At 39.1% G+C, this 27,962-nt stretch overlaps 3 protein-coding genes across 4 annotated transcripts in view; 2 read left to right on the top strand and 1 right to left on the bottom strand.

The window, feature by feature from the left end:
• Positions 1-233: 233 nt before the first annotated feature.
• On the top strand, positions 234-10,124 carry srrt (serrate RNA effector molecule homolog (Arabidopsis)). Its single transcript, XM_055043828.1, has 20 exons — positions 234-342; positions 927-1,045; positions 1,181-1,309; positions 1,388-1,534; positions 1,760-1,948; positions 3,710-3,879; positions 4,249-4,424; positions 4,499-4,609; positions 4,705-4,858; positions 4,940-5,088; positions 5,188-5,249; positions 6,102-6,180; positions 6,336-6,524; positions 6,621-6,791; positions 6,924-7,077; positions 8,916-9,109; positions 9,230-9,386; positions 9,496-9,588; positions 9,672-9,771; positions 9,860-10,124. The coding sequence occupies exons 2-20, from the start codon at positions 927-929 to the stop codon at positions 9,933-9,935; spliced, it is 2,619 nt and encodes an 872-aa protein (XP_054899803.1). The 5' UTR covers positions 234-342; the 3' UTR covers positions 9,936-10,124.
• A 522-nt stretch (positions 10,125-10,646) lies between these two features.
• On the bottom strand, positions 10,647-15,036 carry mogat3b (monoacylglycerol O-acyltransferase 3b). Its single transcript, XM_055043827.1, has 8 exons — positions 14,954-15,036; positions 14,418-14,508; positions 14,164-14,271; positions 13,764-13,834; positions 12,624-12,828; positions 11,820-11,994; positions 11,542-11,726; positions 10,647-11,464 (listed from the first exon to the last, which is right to left on the bottom strand). The coding sequence occupies exons 2-8, from the start codon at positions 14,497-14,499 to the stop codon at positions 11,310-11,312; spliced, it is 981 nt and encodes a 326-aa protein (XP_054899802.1). The 5' UTR covers positions 14,500-14,508; positions 14,954-15,036; the 3' UTR covers positions 10,647-11,309.
• Positions 15,037-17,827: 2,791 nt separating this feature from the next.
• The window catches only part of LOC129368726 (neuronal tyrosine-phosphorylated phosphoinositide-3-kinase adapter 1), a 32,560-nt gene continuing 22,425 nt past the window's right edge, over positions 17,828-27,962 (top strand). The window contains exon 1 of one of the 2 annotated variants that reach the window (XM_055043820.1): positions 17,828-18,491. The gene's annotated coding sequence lies outside the window, so the exon portion shown is untranslated. The remainder of the gene's footprint in view (positions 18,492-27,962) is intronic. The other variant, XM_055043821.1, reaches the window with a different exon arrangement.

The raw sequence follows: 27,962 nt of genomic DNA, 5'->3' as shown, positions 1-27,962 counted from the left end.
GAACCCCACTAAAAAGCAATAGTTCCAATGCCGGGGCGAGCCGCACGTTTTGATACCACTTTTGTGGGTGGGCACGCAGCGGTACGAGCCGCGTTAACTGTAACGGAAGAATAATAAATAATATTTAAAGAGATATTCTATTGGGTGTAGAACAATAGGTGCCTGCCATGCAATGCATGGAGGCAGTGACACTGCTCTCCTTATGCATTGCTATGGGCAGGCCTCAATAATAGGAAAGAAAAAACGGTAGCCTCCCAGAACACTAGATGGCGATATTTTTACTGGTACTGTCGAAAGTGGTTTCCTGTTGCACAAGACGGCGACACGGAGCAGGAAAAAGAGGTGAATATTATTCAAACAAATGCATTGCAATGTATTATTCTGTTCTGGTGTGTTTGATTATATTCAATTTCGCAATGACGGTCAGACAGCAAGCTATCGGTTTATTCAATTGAAAAAAAGAGCCAAGGTATTTGAATAGCTAAGTTTGAGCATGTTAGCATTTTAGGCTAAAGTAGCCTGGATAGCGTTAGCCTCGTGAAACTATTTACCTAGTTTTTTATTTTTTATTTTTAGGATGTTAGCTACGTTTTCTGTTATTCTGCGTCATATTAATTTCCAGAATTATTTGTGGGGTTTTCAACTTATACGCTTATATATATTTAAAGAGAACTTTGCGCCAGTTTGGCTTTAGCTGGCGGCTTTGTGTAACCAGCTTCCTTTGCACCAGTTAGACTCGAGATCAAAGAGAGGAAGAAGCACGAGTTTGTTTACTGTTTGCTTCACAAATATATTTTTGTAATGTGATGTCGTAGTTAATTCATAAGTTTGTGTGCGCTCCTAACGTTAGAGCGCATTGTCAGAAATGTCATTCATTACCTCCGCTGTGCATGTCGAGAGGCTAATTTGTGCTCCTCTCCTATGAGATGGGAGACAGCGACGATGAATACGATCGCAGGAGAAGAGACAAGTTCAGACGGGAGAGGAGTGACTATGATCGCTCCAGAGAAAGAGAGGATCGACGCAGAGATGACTGGAACGACAGGTATGAAAGTGATGATGGTGTTCAATAGTGTTTTGCCCCCACTTTTGCTATCAAAGCAGCTTTGACCTGCATCACACTATGAGAAGCACTTTGTTTTTGGACGCCTTTAAAAACAAGTGGTACTTTCTCACTCAGGGAGTGGGACAGGGGCAGGGAGCGTCGGAGCCGTGGTGAATACAGAGATTATGACCGTGGACGCAGGGAGAGATTTAGCCCACCCAGACACGACATGAGCCCCCAGCAGAAACGCATGAGAAGAGACTGGTAAGACCGAACATGGACGTGTTGATGGTATAACATCTTTGTTACCATTTATTTAGGATGCTTACTGTGAACTTGCAGGGATGATCATGGAGGAGATCCTTACCGTGGGGGATATGACTTGGGCTATGGCGGTGGAGGAGGGCCAAGCTATGGGCCACCACAGCACTGGGGCCATCCTGATCTGCACCTGATGCAGCCTCATCAGGGCATCCCCATCCAGGCTAGGTAAGAGAAAATCAGGAAATGCCTCAAGAGTTTAGTTTTGTTTATTGCTGTGTATTTGAGCTATTTGGTTTTATGTCAGAGGAAAGTCATTGACTTTCCAAAATTAGCTTTATGCAAGGTGCCATTTTGAGGTTTACACTAAAAACAAGCAAACGGCTTTAACAATAGTTTCTTCATTGAGTGGTGGCCTAACTAACACTCCACCAAACTGCTTTCCTCCAATAGACTCGGGAACATCCATGACATGGACTTGGGTCCACCTCCTCCGATAATGAAAAACTTTAAAGAGTTCCTGCTGTCCCTGGACGACTCAGTGGATGAGACCGAAGCCGTCAAACGCTACAATGAGTACAAGATCGACTTCCGTCGGCAGCAGATGCAGGACTTCTTTTTGGCTCATAAAGATGAGGAGTGGTACGACCTGAGTTCACCTAATGATTGATGTCTAGTTTAACTAATTATAATGTAGACTTGGTTTAGACCATTGACATGAAATGTGATAAAATTTAGCTTCACATTCAAACTATAATCCGTTGAATTTGATGGCACCTTTTGTAAAGATGTGGAGGACATTCTATATCTTTTATTTCGCTAGCATAATATCAAACTTAGATAAAACCTATCACATTTAACCCTGAAAAACAAAATCTGATATTAAGAAATAATTGAATGATTTTAAATAATCCAGTACTACATTGAACAGTCACTCAGTAGGTTTTCATAAAATTTAGATCTGCAGCCTGAGATGGAAAATTGTTGATTTTTGTGTCTTTAAAACCATTTCTGTGTGCTCTAATTCGCCAACGGGCCACTTACTGTCAGCACCAAATGCGCTGGTAGGGCAGAACACTCCCAAACAGTTGGTTGAATATTAATGGTGGCTAACGTTTGATATGGAGTCTTGGTGAGGCCAAAATAACAAAAGTCTGTAACTGTTAGCTTGGAGACTTTTTGTTATGCTTATAATCCTGTTCTTTGTTGATGGTGGGCATCAAATCCAGTACTGATCCTTGTCCAAACTGAAAGAAATTGGCTACTATGTGTCATCCTATTTATACACCAAGAAAACAGAAAATCAAGAATTTGAAGTTCCTGGAAATTTTGGTCAAGTCTAAAAAAACAAAGTATGCTTTATTTTAAATAGGTGGTTTTGGATTCTTCTTCCACTACATTTTTTTGTGTTATTTTACACATCTTCACTCAGGTTGCCATCAAATTTGTATTTTCATATATATGAAGCATGTATTAAGGATTTTAGCTGTCTTTGTCCTATAATTTTCTTATTTAATGTCATATTTTAATGCTTACTTCACAGGTATGATGCAAAAATTATTCTGTTTTGACCTAACCCGTTGTTCTTCCCTTCACTTCTACTGCCAAGTTGACGACGATTTTTTTTTTCTCTCCCCTACAAGAAAACTGTGGGATTCCTCCGCCAGAGTCGGTCTTAGATAGCGAGGGCAAGCACTGCGCACAATGCAGATGCTCTTAGACTCACAGTACCAGGGATTTTAGATAGACAGCCAATCAGTCCTCCACACAAGGAGGATTTTCTTTTTCTTTTTTTTTTTTTTTCCTGTTTTTGGCATCATTTTCTTTTTACATTTGGATCAAATCGAATCCCAAAACCGAATTTGTGTGTGTACAGTCACACCACTGGGGTGAAGTGGAGCGCATTTTGACAGAAGAAACCCCCTTCTCCCCCTCTGTAAATATTTGTTATTATACTGGCAGAGCAAAAGGTAACTGTGGATCACTCAATGATAAACTTTTTATGTGACATTCTGATTCTGTGATTGATTTTTCATAATCTGTTGTTTTTATTCCTAATATTTTTGGTGAGTTAATTCCATGTTTTTTCCTACTTTTACAATTCTAAAATTCATTTCCAGTCAACATCTGGGCTTAATATGTGTAAGTGTATGTGCAATTTAGATTTTGTGTTGCTAAATTTGGCTTTTTACCTCTTCCATCAAAAAGCCCCACAGTCTGAGATTAAACAGTTCTTAAAAAAGATCCTTTTAAATTCATCTATTCTTTTTGAAAGATTTCTTGCCCTTCAGCGAGGGGTTAGATTTATAACATCTATTTCTTTCTGTAACTCTGCCAACCTGTTCATCCCATCCCCCATCATTCCCCCCTCTTCTCTTTGGTGGACCCCCACTCTGAACGCAGGTTCAGATCCAAATACCACCCGGACGAGGCCAGCCGGCTGAAGGCAGAGGCTCAGAGCGCTCTCTGCAATCGCCTGAACGTCTTTATGTTCCTGATGGAGAACGGCTGGTTTGAGAATGTTTCGCTGGACATTGAGCAGACTCCTGCGATCATCAAGGTGCTGGACGCAGGTGAGGCTTCAGAGGAACACCTACTGAATTTTATCCAGAAACTTTCTGATTTTATGGGAGGAACTCTCCCACAATCCCTCTCTCCCTTGCTTCCTTACTTCCTTGCTTTCTTCCTGACTTACCTTCTATTCTTCCATCCTTTCTTTTAAATAAATATTCATCAAATCATGGTTAACTGCAGTATTTTACCTTTTAAATGACCGAAACACAATTGATTGTGGAATTGAACCATATTTTTCTTGCTGCTATCCTGCAGAGACCAACAGTACAAAAGTGTGATGTGCATCAAGTCAACATTATGACCATTTATGAGCTCTCCCATCCTTACTCAGACAAAATGCTCAAATGTTGTTGTTTTTTCTCTTTCAGCTGTGATAAAGATGGAAGGGGGGACTGACCACGACCTCCACATTTTGGACATGCCGCCAGAAGAAGAAGAAGCTCCTCCAGCTGTTTTAGCTGGAGGAGAGGCTCAGAGGAGGGAAGAGCTAAAAACAGCCGACGGAGAGCGCAAACCCTCAGGGGAGAAAAACAAAACTGAGAAGGTGTGTAAAGTTTTCGGTTAGCAAGCGGTAGTGATCGCTTAGATCCGCGTCAATGACAGAGAACTGTGCTGCAGGAGGACGGCGACTCTGCCAGCAGAGACCGAGACGTCGCCGCAGACGGACAGGATAGGAAGCCGGAGGCAGAGAAAGAATCTGTCAGAGATGAAATGCCTGAACCTAAGAAGGTTGTTCTGACTTCAGTAACTTAAAATATTTATTTTAAACGCAACTAAATCAACCAAACATCTCTGACTTTCTTTTTTTTTTTTTTTATTGGCAGGCAAGAAGAAAGAGGAAGCGTAGCGGGGACAGCGACGATGAAGTGAGTGCCTCTGAGAGCGAGTCTGACTCCGACTCCAATTCTGACTGCTCTGACAAACCAGAGAAGGAGGAGGAAGCGCAAGACAAGGATGACGAAGAAGAGGAGGGAGAAGGTGATGAATCGAAATCGCAGCATGAGGCTTTGAGTTTCAGAATGCCCGAAATCATCCAACGTTTCCCTCCGATGTCTGCAGAAGACAAACCGAAGGAAAACTCTGAGGAGGAGAAGAAGGAAGGGAAAAAACCCAAAGACGACTCGCCCAGACCACGACCGCTGCACAAGACTTTCTCCCTGTTCATGAGGAGCATCGCTCCCTCCATCTCCAAGGCTGAGATTATTGCTGTAAGTCAGAACAGCACAGACACTGTTTGTTATCTGAGCCTTGAATATTGATTATTGTATGATCTCAGGATCAGCATTGATTTTATTTTTACCCCACAGCTTTGCCGACGATATCCTGGGTTTCTGCGCGTTTGTCTTTCTGACCCTCATCCAGAGCGCAGGTTTGTTTGTTCCTTCCTAATTTTTTAATCCCTACTTAGTTTTGCACACATATTTGTTAATTTACACACATTTATTGTATTTTTATGTGATTTTAAGTTTTGAACAACACAAAGTAGCACTTTTACAGTGGATGGAAAATGACAAATTTTTTTGTTGTTGATTTTTTTGTTTTTTTATAATAAATCAAAATCTGAAAAGTGTGTTGTGCATTTACTTGGATACCTCTAAAAGTCGGTCCTTGAGGGCCGGTATCCTGCATGTTTTAGTTCTCTCCCTGGTTTAATACACATGGATCAAATGACGGCTTGCTAGAGGCCTAAGAAGAACAACTTTGTTGGTTCTACCAGGGAGAGAACTAACGTCCTCGAGGGACCCAAAGTCGGTCCCTCGAGGACCGACTTTGGGCACCCCTGCTCTATATGAACAGAAGTCAAATACTAAATAGAGTCCAGAAGAGAGAACTGGAGGTTCAGTCCTGTGCCACCAGGACAACGACCATAAACAACCAGCTGGAAAAAAATATACATCGTAGAAAATTCATGAGTTAGAATGGTCCAGTCAAAGTAAATACCACAGAAAGGAGGAACTCTGTGGTGAGACTTGATAATAGATATTCACAGATGCTCTTCATCAAGTCAGATCTTGGGCTGCTTTGCAGAGAAACATACATTAAAATTCCTCTGTAGATATTTCACTGTTTTACTTTGTAATTATTCACACCTTTGTGTTGATTTGTCATAAAAAGTCTCAGTATAAAACATCTGGACAAACTTCCTGTTGCATGGCACTTTATGAAGAAAGAAAATGGATACAAATATGCTTGATGTTTAAATCAAATCTGTGTTTTTCAGGTTTTTCAGGCGTTGCTGGGTGACCTTTGATCGCAGCGTCAACATCAAGGAAATCTGTTGGAACCTCCAGAATATACGCGTAGGTGTTGACTTAAGTTAATCAGATCATTTTGTGTTACAGATGAGTTATTTTTTATATCGTTCTGAAGTGATACATAAGTCACCGTAGCTGTTTTGGTTGTTCTACTCCTTTACTGCTTCTCTAAGGTTGGCTCCACTCTTCTTTCTTAAAAGCTCAGAGACTGCGAACTGGCACCAGGCGTGAACAGGGATCTGGCTCGGAGGGTCCGCAACGTGAACGGCATCACTCAGCACAAACAGGTGCTCCGCAACGACATCAAGCTGGCTGCCAAGCTTATCCACGCTTTGGACGAAAAGGGCGATCTGTGGAGCAGCAAAGCTCAGGGCGCTCAAAGCACCGAGGTTCCTGTTGCAAAGATTCAAATTTCTTTTCATGCGCGAGCGGAGTTCAATACATAATCTTCCCTCTGATGAGCTATTTCTTTTTATTACTTGAAGTTGCAGGCTCAGAACCCCATCTTGAAGAATATCACTGATTACCTGATTGAGGAGGTGAGTGCTGAGGAAGAGGAGCTCCTGGGGTCTGGCAGTGGAATGGATCCAGATGAGGGCGCTAAGGAGGGAAATCCTGCTGAGATAACTGTGGAGAAGGATGATAAATTAGCCAAGGTTTGCCTTTTTTTTTATGTCTTCCACGTTTTACGGTGAAAAAAAAAATCTAAACTGATGTTTATTGAGCATACCTAGTTCAAACGGTCAAAGTTAGTAAGTTAAATGAGTTACATTTTTTTTTATTTCCAGGTTTTGGACCGGTTGCTCTTATATCTGCGGATTGTACACTCAGTTGATTACTACAACACCTGTGAATACCCCAGTGAGGATGAAATGCCTAATCGCTGTGGGATGATCCATGTTCGCGGCCCAGTTCCTCCCAACCGCATAACGCACGGAGAAGGTCAGTGTGTCTGCATGTTGCTGCTCAAGTGAGAGCAGCAACATGGAGCCACGTTCTTTGTGAAACTGAAATCACCTGAAAATGTGACAAACTTAAAACAGCACACAAACATTATTTTAGTCTTCCCTTGCTGTTTTGAAAAATACCAAATTTGCTATTTGTCTGCCACAATAAATTTTTCTGGACAATAAATTGTTCCAGTATTTATTGTGATAAATGATAATGTTGTTTTGAGACCATTTTCAAGTAAAATATTGACACTGGTGTAATGATGCAAGTTCTCCGTCCCAAACACCAATAAATGTTAGTTTTATAAAAAAAAAAGAAACCAAACGTCTTCTGAGGAACTGGAAGATATTTTAAATATCCAAACTAAAACAACAAATTAAATGGAAATAATCTTTTACAACTGAAACTATAATTAAAGCAAATTCAAACCTTCAAAAAATATTAATCATCAGAGTGGAAATTAAGTTTATGTAAATTCATCTTTGATTATTACTTATTGCCTATATGGAATTTCACTGTTTTCCAATTCTTGACCCACAGAGAAAACATTGAGGTGTAATTATACTTTCAGAGTTTCCATTCTTTTAAAAATTATCTACAGCTATCAAAAATATTTGTTCCTGACAGATTACACCTCAAAATATTACCTTTTTTATTTAGAACATGAAAGAAGTATAAAATCACGCATGAACAGGGAATAAAAAAGTTCCATATTTTTGTACCACAATAATCTTAACATGCTTGAAATGGAGAAGGAAGAAGAAAGAAACTAATGAACTCCAACCCCATAAACTCACCATATTTTCAGATGGACCCTAATTATTAAATCAAATAAATAAATAAACATAGGTGAATTATTTTTCTATTTTATCTGGGTTTACATATGTCTAAGTATATGCATCCATACATCGTTACCCACACTCACTCAATTTACACATTTGTGCTAACTCTCTTCCATCTTGTGAAAACTACTTTATTTACTTTTAAATTGTATTAAATTTTTGACTTTGTTTTAACTCCTCATTGAACTTCTTCCATCATTTTACACCATTAACTGAAATACAAAAACTCTTTCTTTCGTACATTTTGAATCGTTAAGTTTGAGTAATCTCTTAAGTTATATCCCCCTTCTCTTTCAAAACTCCATGTTCTTTATGTGCTCAGGTAACAATTTATTTGATCCCTTAAACATAATTTGAAACATTTTAAATCTTTCCTGTGGATGTATTTACGTTTCAGCTGTTTCCTAATCTTGAGTTAAACTTTTTCGGCAAAATGATCCTGACGTTTACAATGGATGGACCTGAAAATGTTGAGGTGTTGGAGTAAAACAAGGAGCAAATTTGTGTTTCATTTAGACCATGATCCCAGAAATTTATTATTCATTTGTCTAGCTTCCATAACTCCAGTCTCTGGCTTTTAAGGGCACTTTTATTTTTACATTTTAAGCCTGCTCACTGTAAAATAAAATTTGTGAATTTTTGTATTTATACATATAAATGGGCTGAAAATGAACAAAGATACCTGAACATTTTGACTCTTGAACGGTGTGAAAATTTTAAATCAGTGGAAATTAGGATCAGTTGGAATGCATGTGTGATTGAATTGAAATTATTCTTTTGTGAAGAGCCTCGAAATGACATCTGTGAATCGGCGCTAAATAAATAAGCAAACAGAAATTAATTGAAATAAATGTTGAGGAGCAACTTTTCATAACTGTTGTGGTGTTTAACCACTAGATGTCGCCACATTGCCACAATGAACGTTTTCAGTGCAAATTGCTCTAACTGAACTGCTCATGTTTTTTGTCTGGTTATTTCCTTAAACAGTGCAACAGTGGGAAAAAGTGACAGAGGAAAAGTTGATGCCTTTATTTAGTTTAAAGGAAATCCTCTCTGAGGACGAGGCAGCGAAGATGGGTCGCAAGGATCCCGACGAAGAGGTGGAGAAATTTATATCTGCAAACACTCAGGAGCTGGGAAAGGACAAATGGCTCTGCCCTCTTAGCGGCAAGAAATTCAAGGTGAATGCTTGGAAGATTTAGCAAATGGCTTAAATGTTGCAATTTGATGTTTTTTCACAACACTAATTCGTGTAACCACATCAAGTTTATGACGTTTGTTTATTGCAAACTGTGCCTCAGGGTCCGGAGTTTGTACGGAAGCACATCCTGAACAAACACGGGGAGAAAATTGAAGAAGTTAAAAAGGAGGTCGTGTTTTTCAACAATTTCCTCATGGATGCTAAAAGACCGTCACTGCCAGAGATGAAACTTCCACCTCTTCCTGTCCCTGGCCAAGGTTGGCATACATCTTGTTAACCCTCCATACGGGACAACAAAAGTTAGAAAATTGATCCAATATGAAAAATGAGTTCAGGTTCTAATTTTGTTCTGGTTTTGGTGAACAGGCTTGCTTTCTCCCACACTGCCATTTCCTCCTCAAGGCCCTCAGGGTCCAATGGGCTTTGGTCAGCCTCGTCCTCCTCTGATGGGCTATGGTGGTACGTCGTCACGTCTTCTGGCACTAGAAATAACCCGTCAGGGTAAAACTATCATTAACCTTTTAATATTTTGTTGTGGACAGGTGCTCCACCTTATCCGCCTAATCAGTTTGGAGGAGGCAGAGGAAACTATGACAACTTCCGTGGACAAGGTGGCTACCTGGGTAAGCCGCGAAACATCAGGTAAGACCAGGACAAAGCTGATGTGCATTTTGTTTTCAGAAAACTGAGGAATTTCCAAACTTTTGATTATGTAAAATTATATTCACAGAATGTCTCGGGGAGATCCGCGAAATATAATTGAGTATCGTGACCTAGACGCACCAGATGATATGGACTTTTTTTAGAAGGTTAAACTGGTTTTGTTGTTTTTCGCCCAGCTTTTTACTTGTGTTCTGTTCTGCCTGTTTTTTTTTTCTTCCTTTTTTTGTAGGAATTACAGTATTTTAATTCTTAAATATTTCATTTTGTGATCATTGTGCAACTCTATAAAACTCCTGTAAACTGATCATCAATAAAATTGTGTTCAAAAAACATTTCTGTGTGTTGTAAGTAAATGATTATATCTAATGAGCCTGGAAAGGATGCAAATTATGTCCCTGAAATCAGAATTACGATAACCATCCAGGAGGGCATAGTTGTGTTTTGTAAATCAGAAATGTACAAACTTCAGTTCGTTATGGAAAATAAACATTTTCACTGTAACAAAACAGTGAAAATATTTTCACTGTTTTGTTACAGTGAAAACAAAGCAGTTTTCACTATAACAAGTGAAAAATATTCACTTGTTATAGTGAAACAGAGAAATAATACAAATTATTTTGTATTTTTTTTAAATACAAATTATTTTTTCTATTTTCTAAAAAAGGTATTTTTTAAATTTTATTAATTGCCTGAATTTTGGTGCATTAAAGCATCCACATAACACATTTTGATTCAATTAACTATTAAATAAAAATGGCATTTTCTAGTACTGAACTTAAATTTGCTTTTATCTGCAAATACAATTGAAAAATGAGGCATGAACCACAAAATTTAAAAAAAACTTCGAACCTTGGGGCTTTTTTAAAAAATTTGTTTATTATATTCCAGTTATGTAGTTCAAAAGTAAATATAAGAAGCACAAATGTCAAATCATGTTGTAAATGTCATGCCCTGCGTGACATTTTGGTAGATCTCAGTGGTTTTCAATCTTTGTAAAAAGTAGCACAACTACATATTATCCTCACTTTATTAATTTAAAACATTATGCTTTATTCAGATCAAATACAAAAGATAATTTTTCATGATTTCTGAGTACGAGGACCTTCCTCGTTGCCTTTGAGGTAGATTGATGCATAATGTAAGGGAACTGTTTACATCACGTAAATGAATAAAAGCTGAATTATTTTCCTCATTAAAACCAAAACTAGTTTAAATGTGTATGTGTGATTATTGAAACAGCAGACTGTGTTTAATAAGAACCAAATATTGTAGTGATCATGAGCATGATGCTAAATAAATTAAACCCAGTTCTCTTTCCAAGTCTGCATCTTCTAGTTGTGCATCAACACCTAAAAACAAGGCTGATTACACCTCCCCACTATGTTACTCTTAAAGTACCGTTTCACTCATTTTCTTGTAATTATTTTCTGAAGTATTTGTGGTCTCATCCCAGATCTGACCTCCACACTCCTTTCGAAGAAAAGCAATGCAATCAAAGACGTTTTAGTGAGGAAAGTCTAAATAATTTCAAGCTTGTGGCTCTCAGAAAGTCCACAGCTGACTTTGTGTTCATGAAATAACTTGGCCAAGGCCTCCATGTAGAGCATGTGATAGTGATCAACCTGCTCCTGAGTCGGTGTGACACACTTGGGCACCGAGATCGGACTTCCAACTAAACAAAAACGGAACAAAAGGGGTTCAGATTGTGTTAGCATTAGTGCTTGTTTTGGAGACGGGCGAAACACTCACCGACAGTAGTGACTGGTTTCCTGAAGGGCAGCAGAGCAAATCGCTCACCGACAAATAGACACGGAGCAAAACCCATGATGCTTTTAAACAGGTCCTGCAGCCGGCGGCCCAGACTGTCGTCTGAGAAAATCACCTGCTGGAAGAGTTCGTTCTCCCCAAACGAGTAAACAGGAACCAAATCTGCTCTGTGGAGAGTCATCAGATATTACAGATGGTTTTCCACTAGAGAAGTTCTGTTTTCACAGGTTTTCCATGTTTTTGTTCCTGTGTTTTCTCACCCATGCTCAAGAGCCGTCCTCACAAATCCTTTCCTCTGCTTCATGACCACTCTGTTGATTCCAGGAGAAGATGCTAAAGACTCTGCAGCTCCTCCAACCACAATCACCACTGCATTTCCTTTACCGCTTTTGGAGAGGAGGTGGACAAGGCTTGGCTTGCTGACTGGACACAGGCCTTCATGCACAAACAAAGCGAGGCCATCACCAGGCCATCTACTAGCAGCAAACAATTCAAGGTAAAGTTGAACAGCATATTTTTTCTCCACAATGATTCAAAAATCTACCAGGTTCTTGAAGGGGTCTTAGCTTCTTTGTACCATAAGATTAAAAATAAGAATTTTATTGACATTTTGTGTGACAGAAAAACAAGTAAGCCCATTTTTGTGCAGGGTAGGGAAATGTAAAATCTGAAAAGTGTGGTGTGCTTTCGTAAAGAGACAATATGTTGTAGAACTACCTTTCTTACAATTGCTGCAATTCTCTTTAGCTGTGCAAATCTGGAGTCTGTTTTTTTGTGCCACACATTATTGATGTTCAAGCAACGATTTGAACATCAATTTGAAAGTGTTGCTACAGATTTCCACTTTACTTTGACTTGGCCATTTTACGCATTAATATATTTGGATCCAAGCAACTCCTTTCTAACTCTGGCTGCATGTGTAGGGTTGACGGAGAAGGAAGTGGAAAGGTGGACAATTTTCCCCGATCAAGTGAAATGTGATTATCAAACTCCATCCCAGGAAAGAAAAAAAGTCCCACAGCATGATGCTGCCATGTCCATGGCAGCATCATGTAACAGAATACCTGCACTCATCAGGTATTCTCTGAAGAGTGGTATCTTGAACAGGCCTGCCAGTATTGCCAGTGTGCTCTTCACGCCAGGAAACGTCTCGGCGAAGCCGCAGCTCTCGGTGCTGAAGCAGGCAAAGGCTCCGGCGGACATGATGCCATGTGGATGGCTGCCGAGGATGTAGTTTTTATTCGGACTCAGGTCTGCTGTCTTTACCAGCTGAAAACCACAAAAACAAAAATATTTTTTTTTATTTTTCTGTAAGACCAAATTCATTTGAGTTGTATGTCTGACCGCATGGAGATTAGGGGAAATGTTTCGGGCCAACTGGAGAGATTTCACAATGAGAGTTAATGAAAGTATTATGATTAATGGCCAGTGGGATGAATGCTCATTATAGGGGCTTTTATCTGATAAATGTATCATCATATCTGCTGCGATAGAGAAGCAAATCATAGCAAGACTGGAGCTTTATTATCATAATTAATATGTGCAGATTTCTCATCTCATTAAGGGGATTTTTGAGGGAACTTCTCTGAAAGAACAAGCATTTTGTTAAACATGTGCAAACCGACATCATGAAACCTGGGGTGCATTTTATCCAAGTAAACCAAAAAGTGATTTTTAAAAATTTGGCCCGTAGATATTTTCTTCTAAATTCTCTGTTTTGTGGGGATTTTTATCAAATCATACCAAAAGAGAAGAATTTTAAAACAGTTTCATTTAATTTATCATCCATTCAGAGAAAATAACAATTTTGTGAGATTTTTATAATTCCTGAGGAAATCTAGAAATCCCTCATATTCCTGTTTTCTGTCATGTCGAAATTCATTCAAAAACTGAAGATTTTGTGCTTACAGAGTAATTGACTCACACAGATGTTGCACTAGAATTTTCAAATAAAAATGTGACGGGAATAATCAAGCGTAAGATGTGAAGGCAAACGGAAAACCCCAAATGAATTACAACTTTTGAACGAAAGGTGTTGAAAGAAGACATGGAAACAAGGTAAAAGCTTTGGAGTCTCGACTCTGTTTGAAATATTTTACACATTTTGAATCCAGACAAGCGTCAACCAAAAGTATGAGGTTGGGAAAAACTACCTTGGTCATATGCTGAACTTATTAAACTTGGCAGTGCTGAATTAAACTTACCTTAATTGGAAAAAACTCTCTGAACTGCAACCAAACCTTCCACTTCCTCACAAATGCTGTTCTTCTGCCCCCTGGTGGACATATAAAAAGTTGTTAGAGACAAGACCAACTCCTAGAAGTGTAGGAGTTTCTCATTATGGAAATAGATATATTGGAGTGATTTAAAGTGATTTAAAGTGAGCAAACAGGCGCAAACATAAAAAATAAATAAATCTGGTCTGTCAGTTTAGGTGCGGTAGCCATGTTTTCAAGTGTTTGTTGTTTCTTACTCTATTTTTACATCCCTGGTGGCTTTTATTAACAATAATCAGGCAAAAAGTTATTGTTGACCACACAAAGAGACACAAGACTTGTATGAAAAAAAATTATAAGTTCCACAAACCTATGTCTACGATTTTACCTCTTTCTGGAGTTTGCCAGTCATTTACCATCCATATGAAGTAAAGAGTGGGCAGCGGCCACAGAGACGTAAACATAAGATACACCATCAAGAAAATGCAAGCCAGTCCTGCAGAAGCACAATAATCCAGCCATGTTAACTCCAGTTGCTGGGCATTCTCCATGAATGTCTTCACAAATAGTCAGTAGCACGGTGCTGCTGCTGGATGCAAGAAAGAGTTAAAAAAAAAAAAAGATTGATTAAGAGGGCCTCACCTAAGAAGAGAAAGCTTAGCACCCACTGCAGGACGCTTATAGCCTCTACAAACTCCTTCAGCTGGGTTTTTTCTTTCGTCATTCTTGCGACCTGGAGGGTCAGAGCAATAATTTTCATCAATCAATAACATTTTAAACTTGGCATAAATTCAATAAGGTTTATGGGTCTTGCAACGCCATATTTATGCTTGTAGGAATTAATTCAAGATAATAGAATATATAACAGATCTCTTTATGATCGGAAACTGATTTTTTTTGTTTTGTTTGGTAAACAGCAGTACAGCTTGCGTATCCAGCTCTCCTGGAGGGACGGAATAAACTCCTGAATGGGTATGGCATTCAGCAGGCTGATCAAATGACTCGCTCATGAATGAGCCAACAGGCAAACTCGCGCACGATTATTCATTTGCTCACAAATAAAGCTTTTACGAGTCGGGCTGGTAAGACCGCAGAGGAGCCTTGGCGAGGTGCCAGCGTGGCAACGTAAAATACCTTTTATGAGCATTCTGCTTATAGCATAAAAGCCAGTACTTTACCTTACTGGAGTTTATTCCGAGGGCAATTTAAATGGATGAATGTACGCTGCTTCCAACCACAGTTCACCACAGCGCACTTTGACCAGATCACCTACTGTCAGGCCGCTGATAACAAATCCACTCCCCCCGATACTTTGACATGCACGCTGTTTTTGAGATAGAGACATTGCAGAGATTTATAGTTGGGTACTTTGCATTTTGGATCCTTAGAGCATCATCAGAGGCATGCACTGATTTTATGATTAGATTAGTGGTACTTTACTCTGTTTGGTCTGTCTGGCGATCAAAAAGATTACATGGGATTCAGTCTAAAAGAATCCCTGTCACTGTCGACATGCTGTTTTTCTCTAATCTCTGCTCTTATTTTAGTATTAGTCTTTACTAAGATATTACAAGTAAGGCTTTTTCATTGGTCCTGGTTGCTTCTACCTGATTTTGATAACACAGGTATAACAAAACTCAGACCATCCAGCTGGTGTGTTCACAAATTAGGAATCACAGAAAGTGAAAGTTTTCACTGATAGAGATTTAAAATTGAATGGAAGACAACAGCATGAAAAAAAAATTTAAATAAAACTTAGGCCAGCATTATAAACAGACTAATAATGTTTCAATGAGATTTATACTTCAGACATGTGAATGTAGAAAATTGCAAGTGTATGCAAATGTGCTGCTTGTTCACATTTCCTGATTTTTGTTCTTAATGTTCAGTTTCATGAATAAGTATTTCCTGTTATCATTACTACTTAGTATGATCGAAGGAAATCCAAAAATGCCCTCATTCTCCAGCTTTTATAAAATGTATTTTCACTGAGTTGTGCTCTTTGGGTGACTTTGTTTATCATTGTTCTTCTGTTCTGCTGCTGAATATCTTATCACTTTATTCTCTGAAGAAAGCTGTGATTATTTTGCAGAAAACTTCTTTAGTTCCTCCACTGGGGTTTTCTTTAATGTTTTACCTCATTTTGCCTTTCAGTGTGTGCAATACTTTTTATTTAACTTTTGTGTTCAGCTAAAGAAGTCTGTGATCATGAGTTTGTCTTGTGTACTTTTCCCGATATTTGACAGTTTCTCAATAACGCCAACGCTGTAAGCTCTACCTTAAGATGACTTCTTAAAGTAGAAAGTTGCTGTGAATTTATATAAATGTTTTATGATCCATTTTTAATCTTATGCGTCATGCTGGACAATATTAAACATGCTGCTGCAAAGGGGCAAACAGATATCCTTTTATTTATGAGTGACTGGTCTCTTGGACATGGGGTCCAAGCACAGATTTTATGCATACTCTCCTTCTGGCAGTTCACTTGCTCAAAAGTATTTTTATTTACCTCCATCCATATGTTGTGTTCTGGCTAAATATCCCCTCATTATTAATACAGAAAATAGAAGAAATTGTTTCTGTTGGCTAGCTGCTAGCTGTTGACTATATTTCACACATTTTGAAATATAGGAAAATGTGTGGCTTTGTCAGGAAGTCATCATTATTACAATAATTTAACATCCTGTTGTGTTCAAGTTTCACCAAGTTCTGACCTGGAAACAGCCAGAAGTCTGCCTGAGGCTTGTTGGTGGCTGGTGCAGTTCAGCTTGCTAAGGGTCAATTAGTTGTGGTGTATGTATAATTTTGACCCCATATGTTTTTTTTGGGTTTTAAAAATTGTTCCATCCTGAATAGATGATGACAGCCTGGAAACGTCTGACTGCCAGTGTCAGGATGATTTAGCTCATTGATTGGTTTGTCTTTCAGGAAAAGCTTATCGACTTAGTTTGACATTTTATTATGTTACAACTACAAAGTTCAACACATTTCAATCTTATTTCATAAATCAATATAGACTGACGCATGGGTCATGTGCAGTTTTATTGTTAAAGCCAATTGATCACAGCACTTTCTTGCACTGCCTCCCGTAGCTTGTGGTGAATTGCAAGCAGGACTTTTTTTTTAAACTGTGGGTTTGTAGTGACTAATATTTGTGAGTTACCATGAACTTCTGGCTACTTCTCACACCTTGGTTCTCCTTGCCCAGACCACAGACTGTCAGGTCTTGGTAGCTATGTATGTGCGCCATTACCAGGATATAGATTGATTAGAACTCGTATTCAATTATTAGAATGTTGTTTTGCTGTCTCCATCTATTATTTGCACTGAATTTTATTTAAAAATATCAGAGGAAAGGGGTCTAAATACCACTCAAATCAAATTAAGCTCAGATTTTCACTCAAATCTTCATTTCTGGTTTTCATTGAAATAAGGGTTTAGTCCACTTTGTATCACCCTTATTGGTTTTATGGCAAAATTTTAGCTCTGAAAAAAAATGAAGGGACCATTGCACAGAACCCCGTTGAAAACCTATTCCACCAAATATTGATTTTCGATCTCTTCCTGAGTTAAAACATTAGTATTGTTGTTCCTAAAGGAATATGAACTTAATTTCTGTGCATTAGTTGATGTCTGAAAGCACTGCATCTTTTTGTTATTTTGACCATTTCTCGATTAAATGCTACATTTTTGCTTGGAATGCTGGAAACATGAACCACTAGTTCATAAAAGAACAATGTTCTGTTTACGCAAACATGTAAGGAGTAAAATCAGAGAAAGGATCATTTTAAGTGCTCTCTTACTTTTTTCCAGAGGTGTGTATATATTTTACCATTATTTTCATACCACGTGACATCACAGAGACTTATAATTTGCTTTATTAACAATATTGCTTTATTGTTATTATTATTTAAGCGGAGCAACCCTCAGAGTTTAATATAAGTGCAGGGTCACGTCGGATGAATCCGCTGCTATTATTAGTAGAAACACAGCAGCATCTCCCCACAGCTGGACCCAGCGCCCCCTCTGACGCCCCACCTTCCCAAAACACAAGCAGTCGTCTGCTCCGAGGAAGCAGCCCCGCTGTATGAATATTAATATAAATGCAAATGCACGGTGAGGATGCCCAGCGCCTCAGCCAACGCGGCGCGCTGATGTCTGCGCATTTTTGTTTTGACGTTTTTATTTACCCCTCTCATCTTCCTCTTCCTCCTCCTCCTCCTCCTCCTCCTCCTGCTTCTCCTCTTCCTCTCTGAACCGTCTGAACTGAACTGGAAGCATGGCTCCCTTTTCCTCGGAGTTGTCGGAGCCTCGCCGAGGATCTGTTTGTGTCCCTTCACAGTGAAGCGGCAGCAGCATCATGGGCTGCGCGCAGACCGCACACCGGCCAGCGTCCGCCGCGCCTCTGCGTTAGTAGGAGACACACAGCGCGCTGTTTGTTGTGAAAATGGAAGAGGTTTCACGCCAGGGGAAGGCGTGAGTCCGGCGATTTGCGTCTGAATTTCGGATTCTCCCCCCCCCATGTGTCAAATGATTTTTCACTTGACACATCTGCGATTGGATTTTCTCCCTTCTCCTCCTGTCTGCCAAGACAGCTGTGTCATCAACAACCGGCGTGGTTTTGTTGTTGTCTGATTTTTTTTAACACTCCCCACTCTTACGAGTCTGGGCAACTGGATAAAGCCTCTGCGCCAACCAGGTCCTGTCCTCTCCCAGGTATGTATCACACCTTTATTATACTACCGAGGCCCGTGTTTTGCTCCGTAAATCGCCGCATGAGTCGCTTGCATCACCCAACCCACATAGCCAGCTGTCAGCGTCCAAATGCGCCGTCCGAGTGTGTAGTGTGTGTGTGTGTGTGTGTGCGTGTGTCTTAAGCGGAGGAGAATTTGTGGCTGGATGGCGCAGAGACGTCGGGGCCTAATTGGTGTTTTTTTTACGCGTAAATTTGAGAGTCCGGGGCTGACAGCGAGCCCGATGTGTGCGCACAAGCCGGGCTTTTCAACCTTCAGGACTCCCAGCCTCCGTCGGTGAAGATACGGGGCCTTTATTTCTTGACAACAGAGGGACGATGTGCCAGCATGATCCCCGCGCAGCGCTTTTTTTGGGGGGGCGGGGGGGAGTAGTCAGGAGGAGGGGGTTCAGTCGTGACAAGCCCTTATTAATATTTCACCATAAAACAAGCCACCAACCATCATCAGCTGACTGTATGAACAGGCTCTGCTTTCCTTTTTTTTTGTTCTAATTTTTATTTTAAAGTCGAACCAAAATAGTGACAGTGATCTGTATTTGGGAACCATTTCCATGGCGCGAGGAAGGGGGGAAAAGCATCTGCATGTTTGCGCTTATAGCAAGAGGAGTGGGGTTGTAAATACAGCAAGTGTGTGCGGGGGGAATGGGCGGTATTTCTGCGATTGTGATAATACGAGTGACGTTGTGATGTGTGTGTGCGTAAATGTGCGTGTGTGTGTGTGTGTAGCCAGGTGAGGATGTGTTGGCGCGTCTTGGGAGGTGCAGGTGTCTGGACATCTTTCAGTGATTTTTCTTTTCCTTCAGCCAAAAAAAGAAAGAGGGGGGGGGGGGGGAAGCCATTCCGTGATTATTGCTCCGTTAAATGCCGCAGTAAAAACCACTGTGGACCTTTAACATTAAAGCTCGTTGATCAGTTGTGAAATACACACAGAATTAGACGACTCAGCACCGTTTCAACGCGCTCATTTTTCCACGGGCGTGACTGTCACTCACAAGGAAAAAGCACACCTACAGAGACATTTCTCTCTGCGTTCACACCCTGCACTGATCCAACGGATTGTAAGAATTTAACCCCCTTTTTTTTCTAAAGCAATTGTCTGTTTTCAAAAACCTTTTGATTTTATTGGCCCTTACATCTTGCTCTATTAAATCTGTCTCTGTTAGAGGCTGCTGTTGAACCAACACTGGAAAAACCCCACCTCAGTTATAAAAGGGCTAAGGTATTTGCTTCTTTACTGATTTGCTGTTAACATCAAACAAATCAAACCACATTAAAACGTGGCTTTAATTTGATATTGTAATTTGTATTAAAAAAAAAAAACTATTCAAAGAAACTTGATCCAACTAATTGTCACCTTTGTTAACTCACAAGCCAATGCAAGCCACACCCAAACTATTACCAGCATTAAATATCACTTAAAAAGAACAACAAGAAGTGGGTTAAAGAATACCAAACCACAGTCGGAGCCATTATTATTATCCATAAACGGAGGAAACATAGAACAGGGGTGACCCTGGTTGACCTACCAAAATTACTCAAAGGCTGCATCAGTCTCTCCAAAAACAAGAAAAACTCTAAGGAACTGCAGGCCTCTTTTGCCTCAGGAAAGGCCGGATTTCATAATTCAACTGCAGGAATAGAGAAAGGGCAAAAAACGTGTATCCATGGGACAGTTTTAAGGGGAAAAGCACTGCTGATTTAGGAGAACGCCGAGAACTGTCGGGAGGGTTTGGACTGGCTTAAATCAGATTGCGATGCTGTGGCGTGACCTTAAGCAGGCCGTTTATTCTCTAAAATCCTCTAAAATGGTAGAATCAAAGCAACTCTGCCATTCTTTGTATCTCCTTTTTGTGTCATCAAGGTGGCTTGTCGAGCCTTTCCCTAGCAACAGCTGAGACGCATCGATCATTTGAAAAGTCCGGCTAAGCTCAGCTTGCTTCAAGTTAGTTTTTGTTTTTTAACTTGTCAAAGCAATAAAAATTCAAATCTATTTTGACGAGCTGCAAACAGCTAAGATGTGACCCGTTACTAGCAAAGGCTGCCTCAAGGTCACAAAGTTCAACTTGCTAGCATGCTAGCAAGTTTAGCATAGGAACTGCAAGTTTAGTCTGGCTTGATTGCAAGTTTGAGTTTTGCATTCGCAATTTTACTAAACTTGTTGAGGTATAAAACATTAATCCAAGAGACATATAATCATTTTTTCTCATACTGCTGTACATCTGTCAGTGAGTCCCTTAAAGGTTAATAAACTTATTCTAATAGAAAGTATTAACTTAACCTTTTAGCTAAAGCAAAGCATAAAATGATACTAAAATAAAAAAAAAATTTAATTTTCCCCTCCAAAGCTCCCAAATTCTATTTACGGTGTAAAACATAGAGGTTGAAATGTAGGTATATTCATTAGCCAGACTTCTTTAAAAGTGGTAACATTTGCAGCTTTATTTTTTCATTCGAACCATTCAAAAGGCTCGTGGTTTTCAAGGGAAATCCTAAATTCAGCCTACAAATCCAAAGCTAAGCAGTCAAGTGACTCATTTTCTATTACTAAACACAGAATTAAAAGCACATTTTATCCTATTTGAATATCAAGAAAGACATGAAGATACATCTTTGTCGGTTTTGCATGTTCAGAGCTTGAATTTAGGTGAACTACCAGCAGGTCTGCTTTGACCTTGGATATGCAGATTTTAGAGCATAAAAAAAAAAGAAAATCCTCCTATCCATGCCTTTTTATTATTCTTAAGCTAACATGTTCAGGAGCAGGATGTGTCTCTGCCTGCAGTTTGGTTAAACCAGCGGAGCAGGGGTGGGTGAGAGCAGCTGTGAATCTGGGGTCATTGAGTGCGTGTGTTGAGATATACACGCTAAGCAGTGTGTCTTCAGCGCAGAGGGAGGAGGGGACGGGGACGGGGACTGAAGCCTGCACCACCTGTCATTGTCTGTTGTGCTCACCTGGTGATCCTAAAATTCACTCCGGAGATTTGATTAAATCTGAGAACAGCAGCTCTGAGTTTGTATTTCAGTCGTTTTCGTGTCTCGTTTAAACCCCTTCGGTCCGCTAAAAAGAGCAGATAGGCAGACTGGGCGAGAGTGCGCGGGCAGGCTTGAGCAGATCTGCAGATTCTCTTTATCATTCAATTCTTGTAATTGCAGTGGATCATTTATAATATGAAAAAAAGCACGATGATTACTGTTTGGCAAAACGAGAGCGCTCTGATTGGACGGGAAGACGGTGATGATGCAGACCTTTTAAGCCCAGGATAGCCATGCCTGGTGAGCATTAGAGGATTTCTTCTCTTTTTTTTTTTTTTTTCCTGTGGATTTCCTAAAACACCCAAACAGACTGCGCCCTTGAGCATCAGCAGGGCATTAGGGTAGTAATACTAAGGCACATGTCTCCTGTTGACCATTGGCGCACTTTAAAAAGAAGACAGCTGCAGTCTGGATCCACTGGCTATAGTCTACATTGTATTTGCTTTTAGGAGACTTCATCCTTCTTTTGTTGTGATTCTAAAACCACCTGTAATTAAATATCGGATGTGATTTATTTGAAATTATTTGTGAATATTTATCTTTGTCTTAGTAAATCTCGCCATCACCTTTGGCTTCAACATGCTGTGCAGATTGAGAAGCGAGAGAAGACTTGATGAACTGATTTGATGTTTAAGTTAAACTGTTTTTTTTTTAATGAGATCTTTCTCTTTTAAACATTGTTTAGTGGAAACTTGTGAAACTGAACTTGTCAATTTCACAGTAAAAGAAGGTCAAACAATTATTTGAAGATAAAACATGAGAACCTGCTTATTTAGTTTTGTAATTTCTTTTTATGTATCATTTTAAGCTCTTTTTGCAGCCTTCTCACTACAAGGACATTATATAGTTTGATTTCCAAATGGAATCGGGCTTTTTACATTTAACGCGCCTGTTTACATTTTTATACATGAATTGTTTTGTAATCTAACTAAACCTTGCATTTTTAAACATGTGAAAGGTAGAAAAATCTCCTTTTCTGTAAGAGAGCTTTATGAACAATTACTGGTCTTTTCTCAATGATATTTTGGGTTTAAAGAATTGGGCTCTGGTCATTTTGCAGCTGTATGATTTTCCAGTTTTGCAGTTTTTGTGGCTCCTGATCCGACTTTCCCAGGTTAAAAAAAAAAAGGAAGCAGTTCATGATTGGACGATTACATTCAACACTGTACTGAATTAATTTTATGTAATTTTCAACCCACATTTGCAACCAATTATTTAAAATAAAATGTCTTAAAATCTATCAATAGTTTACTTTAAAATGTAAAATGTGGTTATGTGACTCAAAGACATGATGGAAACCAGCTAGAGTTACATATGTAGTTACATCTAAGTTGAAATAGAAAGTGTTCAGAAATCAAATACATGAAATATGTGGCCTCTTACGATTATTTGACATTAATTTGTCATAAAACACAACTGTAAGAAGAAATAAATTCATATTTAGGTACACTGATTTGTAAGGTTTTGTTGATGCAAAGAAAAGATTGGAAGTAGGAATAAAATGGCAACATAAAGGTACAAAATTGGGCTGTAAAAGAGCAAAATGGAGAATTAATGATAGAGGATGAATCTGAACTGACAGCTGCAAGTTCCTCAACCAGGAATATTCAGTGTTGTGTTTAAAGTAACAATCAATTTATTTATATTTCATCTCATCAAAGAGTAAATAATGATAGCAAAATGCATTATTGATGACATCCAGTTGCTAATGGTAAAACCAATAGAATAGCGTGGATGTGTTTAATATGCATGCCTTTATGTTTTTAATGTTTTTTATTTGCATTGTGTTATGCTTGTACTGAAGTTTGTTTACGCTGTTAAACTCTTCAGCAGTTGATTTTATGTATCAATAATATTGTTATTTAAACTTTTATGGATGGGTTTTATTATATTTTTAAAAGTAACTATTAATAATATTCATTTTAATGTGTTTTATCAGTTTATCTTGAAGCAGTTTTAGGCTGTTTTATTTTTATCTCAGTGATATTCACTAGTATAACAGCCCCAGTTTTAATCAAGGTGTCTGGAAGACTACATTTAGTAGATTACTACTACTACCTTTTCATGATCTCAGATCGGTCACAGCGCTCATTATAAATAGCTGTAAAGATAAAGGTTCTTCCTGATGGCGCCTTGATTAAAGGGCACGCCATTTAACCAGCCATGTCCTGGTTACAAATGCTGCCTCAGACATCTGTAGATACTTTCCTCATTTGTCTGCTGGCTCTTCGCTTCGTACCTGCGCTCCCTTAGCAGCAAAACTCTGACTTACACGCGTGATAAAAACATGGAAACATGGACCAGTAGATTGTATCAAAACCGCTACAATTATCTTTCTTTCTACAAGAACAAACAGTTTTCGTAACACTTTATTTCACAGGGTGTGCATAAGACACAATCATAAACATACCATAATACATGTCATGACCATGAATGAGTCTTTATGAATGTTTATGACTGCTGTCATAAAGTGTCATTTGGTAAATAATGACACTTTTAAAGTAAAGTTGCTTTAAAACTTGTATTAAGTCTATCAAAATGATCAACTTTGCATTAAAAGCGTAATTAAATACAGTCATAAACATTCATAAAGACTCTTTCATGTTGATGACAGTGTCATGTCAGTCTTATTCACACCCCAAATAATGGCAACACTCAAATAGCTTCTAGTGCTACTTTAATATACATATGACATACACAACATAATTTTTGCTTTGTTGTTTTGATGCACTGGATGCATGATCAGATGGAGAAAAAGCATGGCGGAGCTCTCCTGCACAAAATGAGGATGAGGATGAAGGGGCTTCATTTAGCTTTACAAATAACCACTTACTTCTCTTGCTTCATCTAGGAGCTCCCTCTGCAGTCACATTATTGAATGTTTTTTTTTTTTTTTTTCCCAGAGTGCTCTGGCTTTCAAAAGCTCATACATGTCTGTGCTACGTCTGAGCTGAAGATGACTGGGATGCATGCGGACAAATTAACCAATGGGATTTCAAATTAAATGCTCCTTTTAAAGGCCCTTCTTTCTGGATAGTAAGCGTCTTATGGTATCCAGTTTTCACTGCAGAGTGTAGTCAAGGGTAATGATGTGTGGTAATGATTTCCTTGAGGCAACTCATCTTTGTTCATTTCCCTCTGTTTTCCTCTCATTAAACCTTTCAAAGTCATTTGCATGGTACTATGCAAAATAAATAAAGTTGGGCACCAGCAGCTCTTCCCCTCTTGTTGGCACTGAGATCCCAGTCTGAAGCCATTTTAACTACTTTGTGTTTGCCGTTTTTACACGATTATCCAATAAGAAAAGGTACAGCAATTTTTTTGTTTTGTTTTGTATATCTAAGGTAAGCTTTTAGCCCTAAAGTACTTGTGTATTTTTTATGTACATGCTTAGAAATGCAAACTGCTTGGCCCAGCTTAGTGTTAATGTGCTTGCTCTCATTAATGTTCTACATTTATGCTAAGACCTTCAGAAGACCTTGAATGTTTTTCAGAAAACTTAGAAGAGGTGGAAACTTCTTCCTGGTGGCTGCCAGATGCTACAAACAGTGAAGAATATGTTGCCCCATCCTTCCTCCACTAAGATGTCACTATATTAAAACGTATGTGAAGCTGATGGGGAGCAGAAGGAGCTCAGAAATCTCTCATAGAGGTAATTTATTGTCTGCTAGTTTGCTAAAGGTCAGAGTGAAGCAGCGAAAGAACTCAACACAACAGGCGCGGTCTGCGAACGAGGCGCCGGCACGCAGCGACTTAAAGAAATGCAAATGTGAACTGTAGTACATCTTCAGCAGGCTTTGTAAATGTCAGAGCAATCGTACCTCACACTGAAACGTATCCCACATGCTTGGCTACCTGTCAGCGAAATAAACTCTCCACTTTATTGATTCTGAAAACAAGCATGTTTTAGATTTCAAATTTCACCAACCCTAAAGGAGTTGCTGAGCCTTCAAAAAGTATTTATGGCTCGTTCACTTTTTTGATTTTGGGGTATTTTTTCAGTGGCAGACCAGCGCAGCATGTTTTTATCTAAACTTGTAGCTGTGATATTAACCGCATGATTTTGGACAATTGCAAGCTGGACTTCTTATGGTCGCTTTGCCTCATTCATCAGAGACAGATTCGAGAAGTCTCAATGTTTGTTTGTTTTTTGTTTTTTCCAGAAATACATTGCAAATAACACAGAGACTTTTCACTCTGGTAACAGCCTGTTCACAGGACAAATGTAAGTGTTTTTAGAAGAAGACATTGCACAGAAGTCGTCTCACCGTTGAAAATCACATAGATACACACGTCTGATGATAATTCAGTCACATTTGTTTTGTCTGCCAGGTGTCCAATCCAACAATCATAGTAAAATGTAGCAAAACACTGACACCGTCTGTAATCCGTGATCATCTGACATTTGCCCCCTTTTCTTTTTCATTTCTGTCAGTTGCCTGAACAACTCAATGACAAGAAAACAAATTGCCCGATTGAGGCCCTGGGCTGAGAACCTGTCAGTCACTCATGTAGGACGAATAACGCAGATGATTGACATGACCGTTTGATACTTCAAAAACTTTAGAAGGCAGTCAAAACAGCAGAAGATGCACAATGCAACGCAAACTGTTTACACTTGCTCAAACTTGCCATATTTTCTAGACTGCAGTTCAAACCTCAACCTGTTTTACTGGCATTTAGTGCAAAATCACATATATTCAACATGTACACATGAAGTGAAGGATCAAAAATTCGAAAACACCATCCCCACTGGGAAACATAGTGTTGGCAGTATCATACTGTGGGGGAGACTCTGTTCAGTTGTGCAAAAACAAGAATCACTTTTCAATAAGAAAACAACCCTAAGGATGCAGCCAGAGCTGCGATATAAATCTTTATTTCAAACCATATTGATGTATTGAAATGGCCCAAAATAAATCTAAGTGAGAATCTGTGGCAAGAGCTGGAAATTGATGTTTATATGCCGTCTATCCAATGTGGTTGAGCTGGTGTTGGTTCTCTAAAAGAAAGGGACAAAAATATCCGTCTGCCTGGTTGTCATATCCCCGTAACTCTGGCCGCAGTGAAAGGTGATCCTACAAACATTTTTCAGACGTTTTGTTGTAAAAATGTTGAAAATCATTTCCTACTTTACGCGTTGCCTTGCATAGTGGGTTTTCTGTAGTCGCGCTTTCATTTCCCGTCTTTAAGTTTAAAGTGAGCTACTAATAATCTGCTACCAAAATGCTGGTGAACAGTGCTGCAATAACCGGGCCAGGAGAAAGAAAAGAATGAGGTGGGAGAGCGGTGTGTGGGTATGCGTGTGCTTATCCTAGACAGCCTACGCTGTGACCCGCTTAGCGGGGGATTTTTGAGCTGAAGGAGGAGGTTGATTCAAACGTTGAACGACCACTCCTGGCCTACCTGGCTTTGCTAATCACACCAACGCTGCTGTGACATCACCAGCCTGTTAAAAGAAAAGCCAGTCGACAAAAGCAGCAAGGGGGGCATGAAACTGAGCAGAAATGAGATGAGTTCATGCCACGTGATTGGCTGACTCACTCTGTTTCTACAAGCGATTGAATGGATGTGCTTAATAAATTGGTGGGTAGTGTGTGCTTGTTGTGCTGAATTAATGAAAAAATTATGATCAAACTCAAACGGCTTGATAAATATAATTGACTCCAGAAAATTGATCAGCTTTGAGCTTGACTAACCCAGTTAAAGTGAGAAACTCCACATTTGATTATTTCAACCAAACCCATGCACTGAAACCCAGATAAGTGTGGGTATATTGGTTGATAGTATTTTTAAAAAATATATTTACATAATTTATTACGTGTCAGGGTTATCCACCAAGAACAATCGTTCAACCGATTTAAGAACATTACATTGTCTAATTTCCTTTAGGTCAAAATAATTGCTGGTTTTTGCTGTGTATTTTATCCTTTTCAAACACTGACAGCTGATTTTCCCCCTCAAATAAAGTTTTTTAAGGCATGTCATGTTTTGTTTTTGTTTTGCTTGTGCCATCATCTCTGGGAAGATGTGAGTCAAGCCCACAAAGAACAGCTGTGAGGCAAATCGTACGTAAAGTGCACTGTGATGTTCATCTGATTCCTGTTTCGCTTTGGGCTATTGGACTTTGCCTAATTGTTGCTGAATAGTTTATGAGGTTTGTCATGTTGTGGCAGGGACAGCCTGGTGCTACAGGATATGGAGCTTTGGGCTTCTTATAGATGTATAAAAAAATCTTTACATCATGTTGGTTCATAAGTTGTTTCTGCATGGTTTGCTTTAATTAAACATTTATAATGTTATGGAAAAAAAACTCGGATTTGTCGAGTTTTTTCTTTTTCGTCACACTTTTAATATTACAGATCAGACCATTTTAAAATTAGAGGACAGTCAAACAAATG

Source organism: Poeciliopsis prolifica, unplaced genomic scaffold, assembly GCF_027474105.1.
Source record: "Poeciliopsis prolifica strain line A6 unplaced genomic scaffold, Auburn_PproV2 SCAFFOLD019, whole genome shotgun sequence".
NCBI lineage: Eukaryota > Metazoa > Chordata > Actinopteri > Cyprinodontiformes > Poeciliidae > Poeciliopsis > Poeciliopsis prolifica.
The sequence above is the reverse complement of the archived record's forward strand: the minus strand, read 5'-3'. Positions and strand labels throughout refer to the sequence as shown.

Bases quoted from the DNA above. Each gene is read 5' to 3' on its own strand.
- srrt (XM_055043828.1), top strand. From the start codon at position 927: ATGGGAGACAGCGACGATGAATACGATCGCAGGAGAAGAGACAAGTTC. The intron at 4,610-4,704 runs GTTGTTCTGACT...TTTTATTGGCAG, and splicing joins AAATGCCTGAACCTAAGAAG to GCAAGAAGAAAGAGGAAGCG. The intron at 9,589-9,671 runs GTACGTCGTCAC...TGTTGTGGACAG, and splicing joins TCCTCTGATGGGCTATGGTG to GTGCTCCACCTTATCCGCCT.
- mogat3b (XM_055043827.1), bottom strand. From the start codon at position 14,499: ATGACGAAAGAAAAAACCCAGCTGAAGGAGTTTGTAGAGGCTATAAGC. The intron at 14,272-14,417 runs GTGAGGCCCTCT...GTGCTTCTGCAG, and splicing joins GCTAAGCTTTCTCTTCTTAG to GACTGGCTTGCATTTTCTTG. The intron at 12,829-13,763 runs GTAAGTTTAATT...TGTGGTTTTCAG, and splicing joins GAGAGTTTTTTCCAATTAAG to CTGGTAAAGACAGCAGACCT.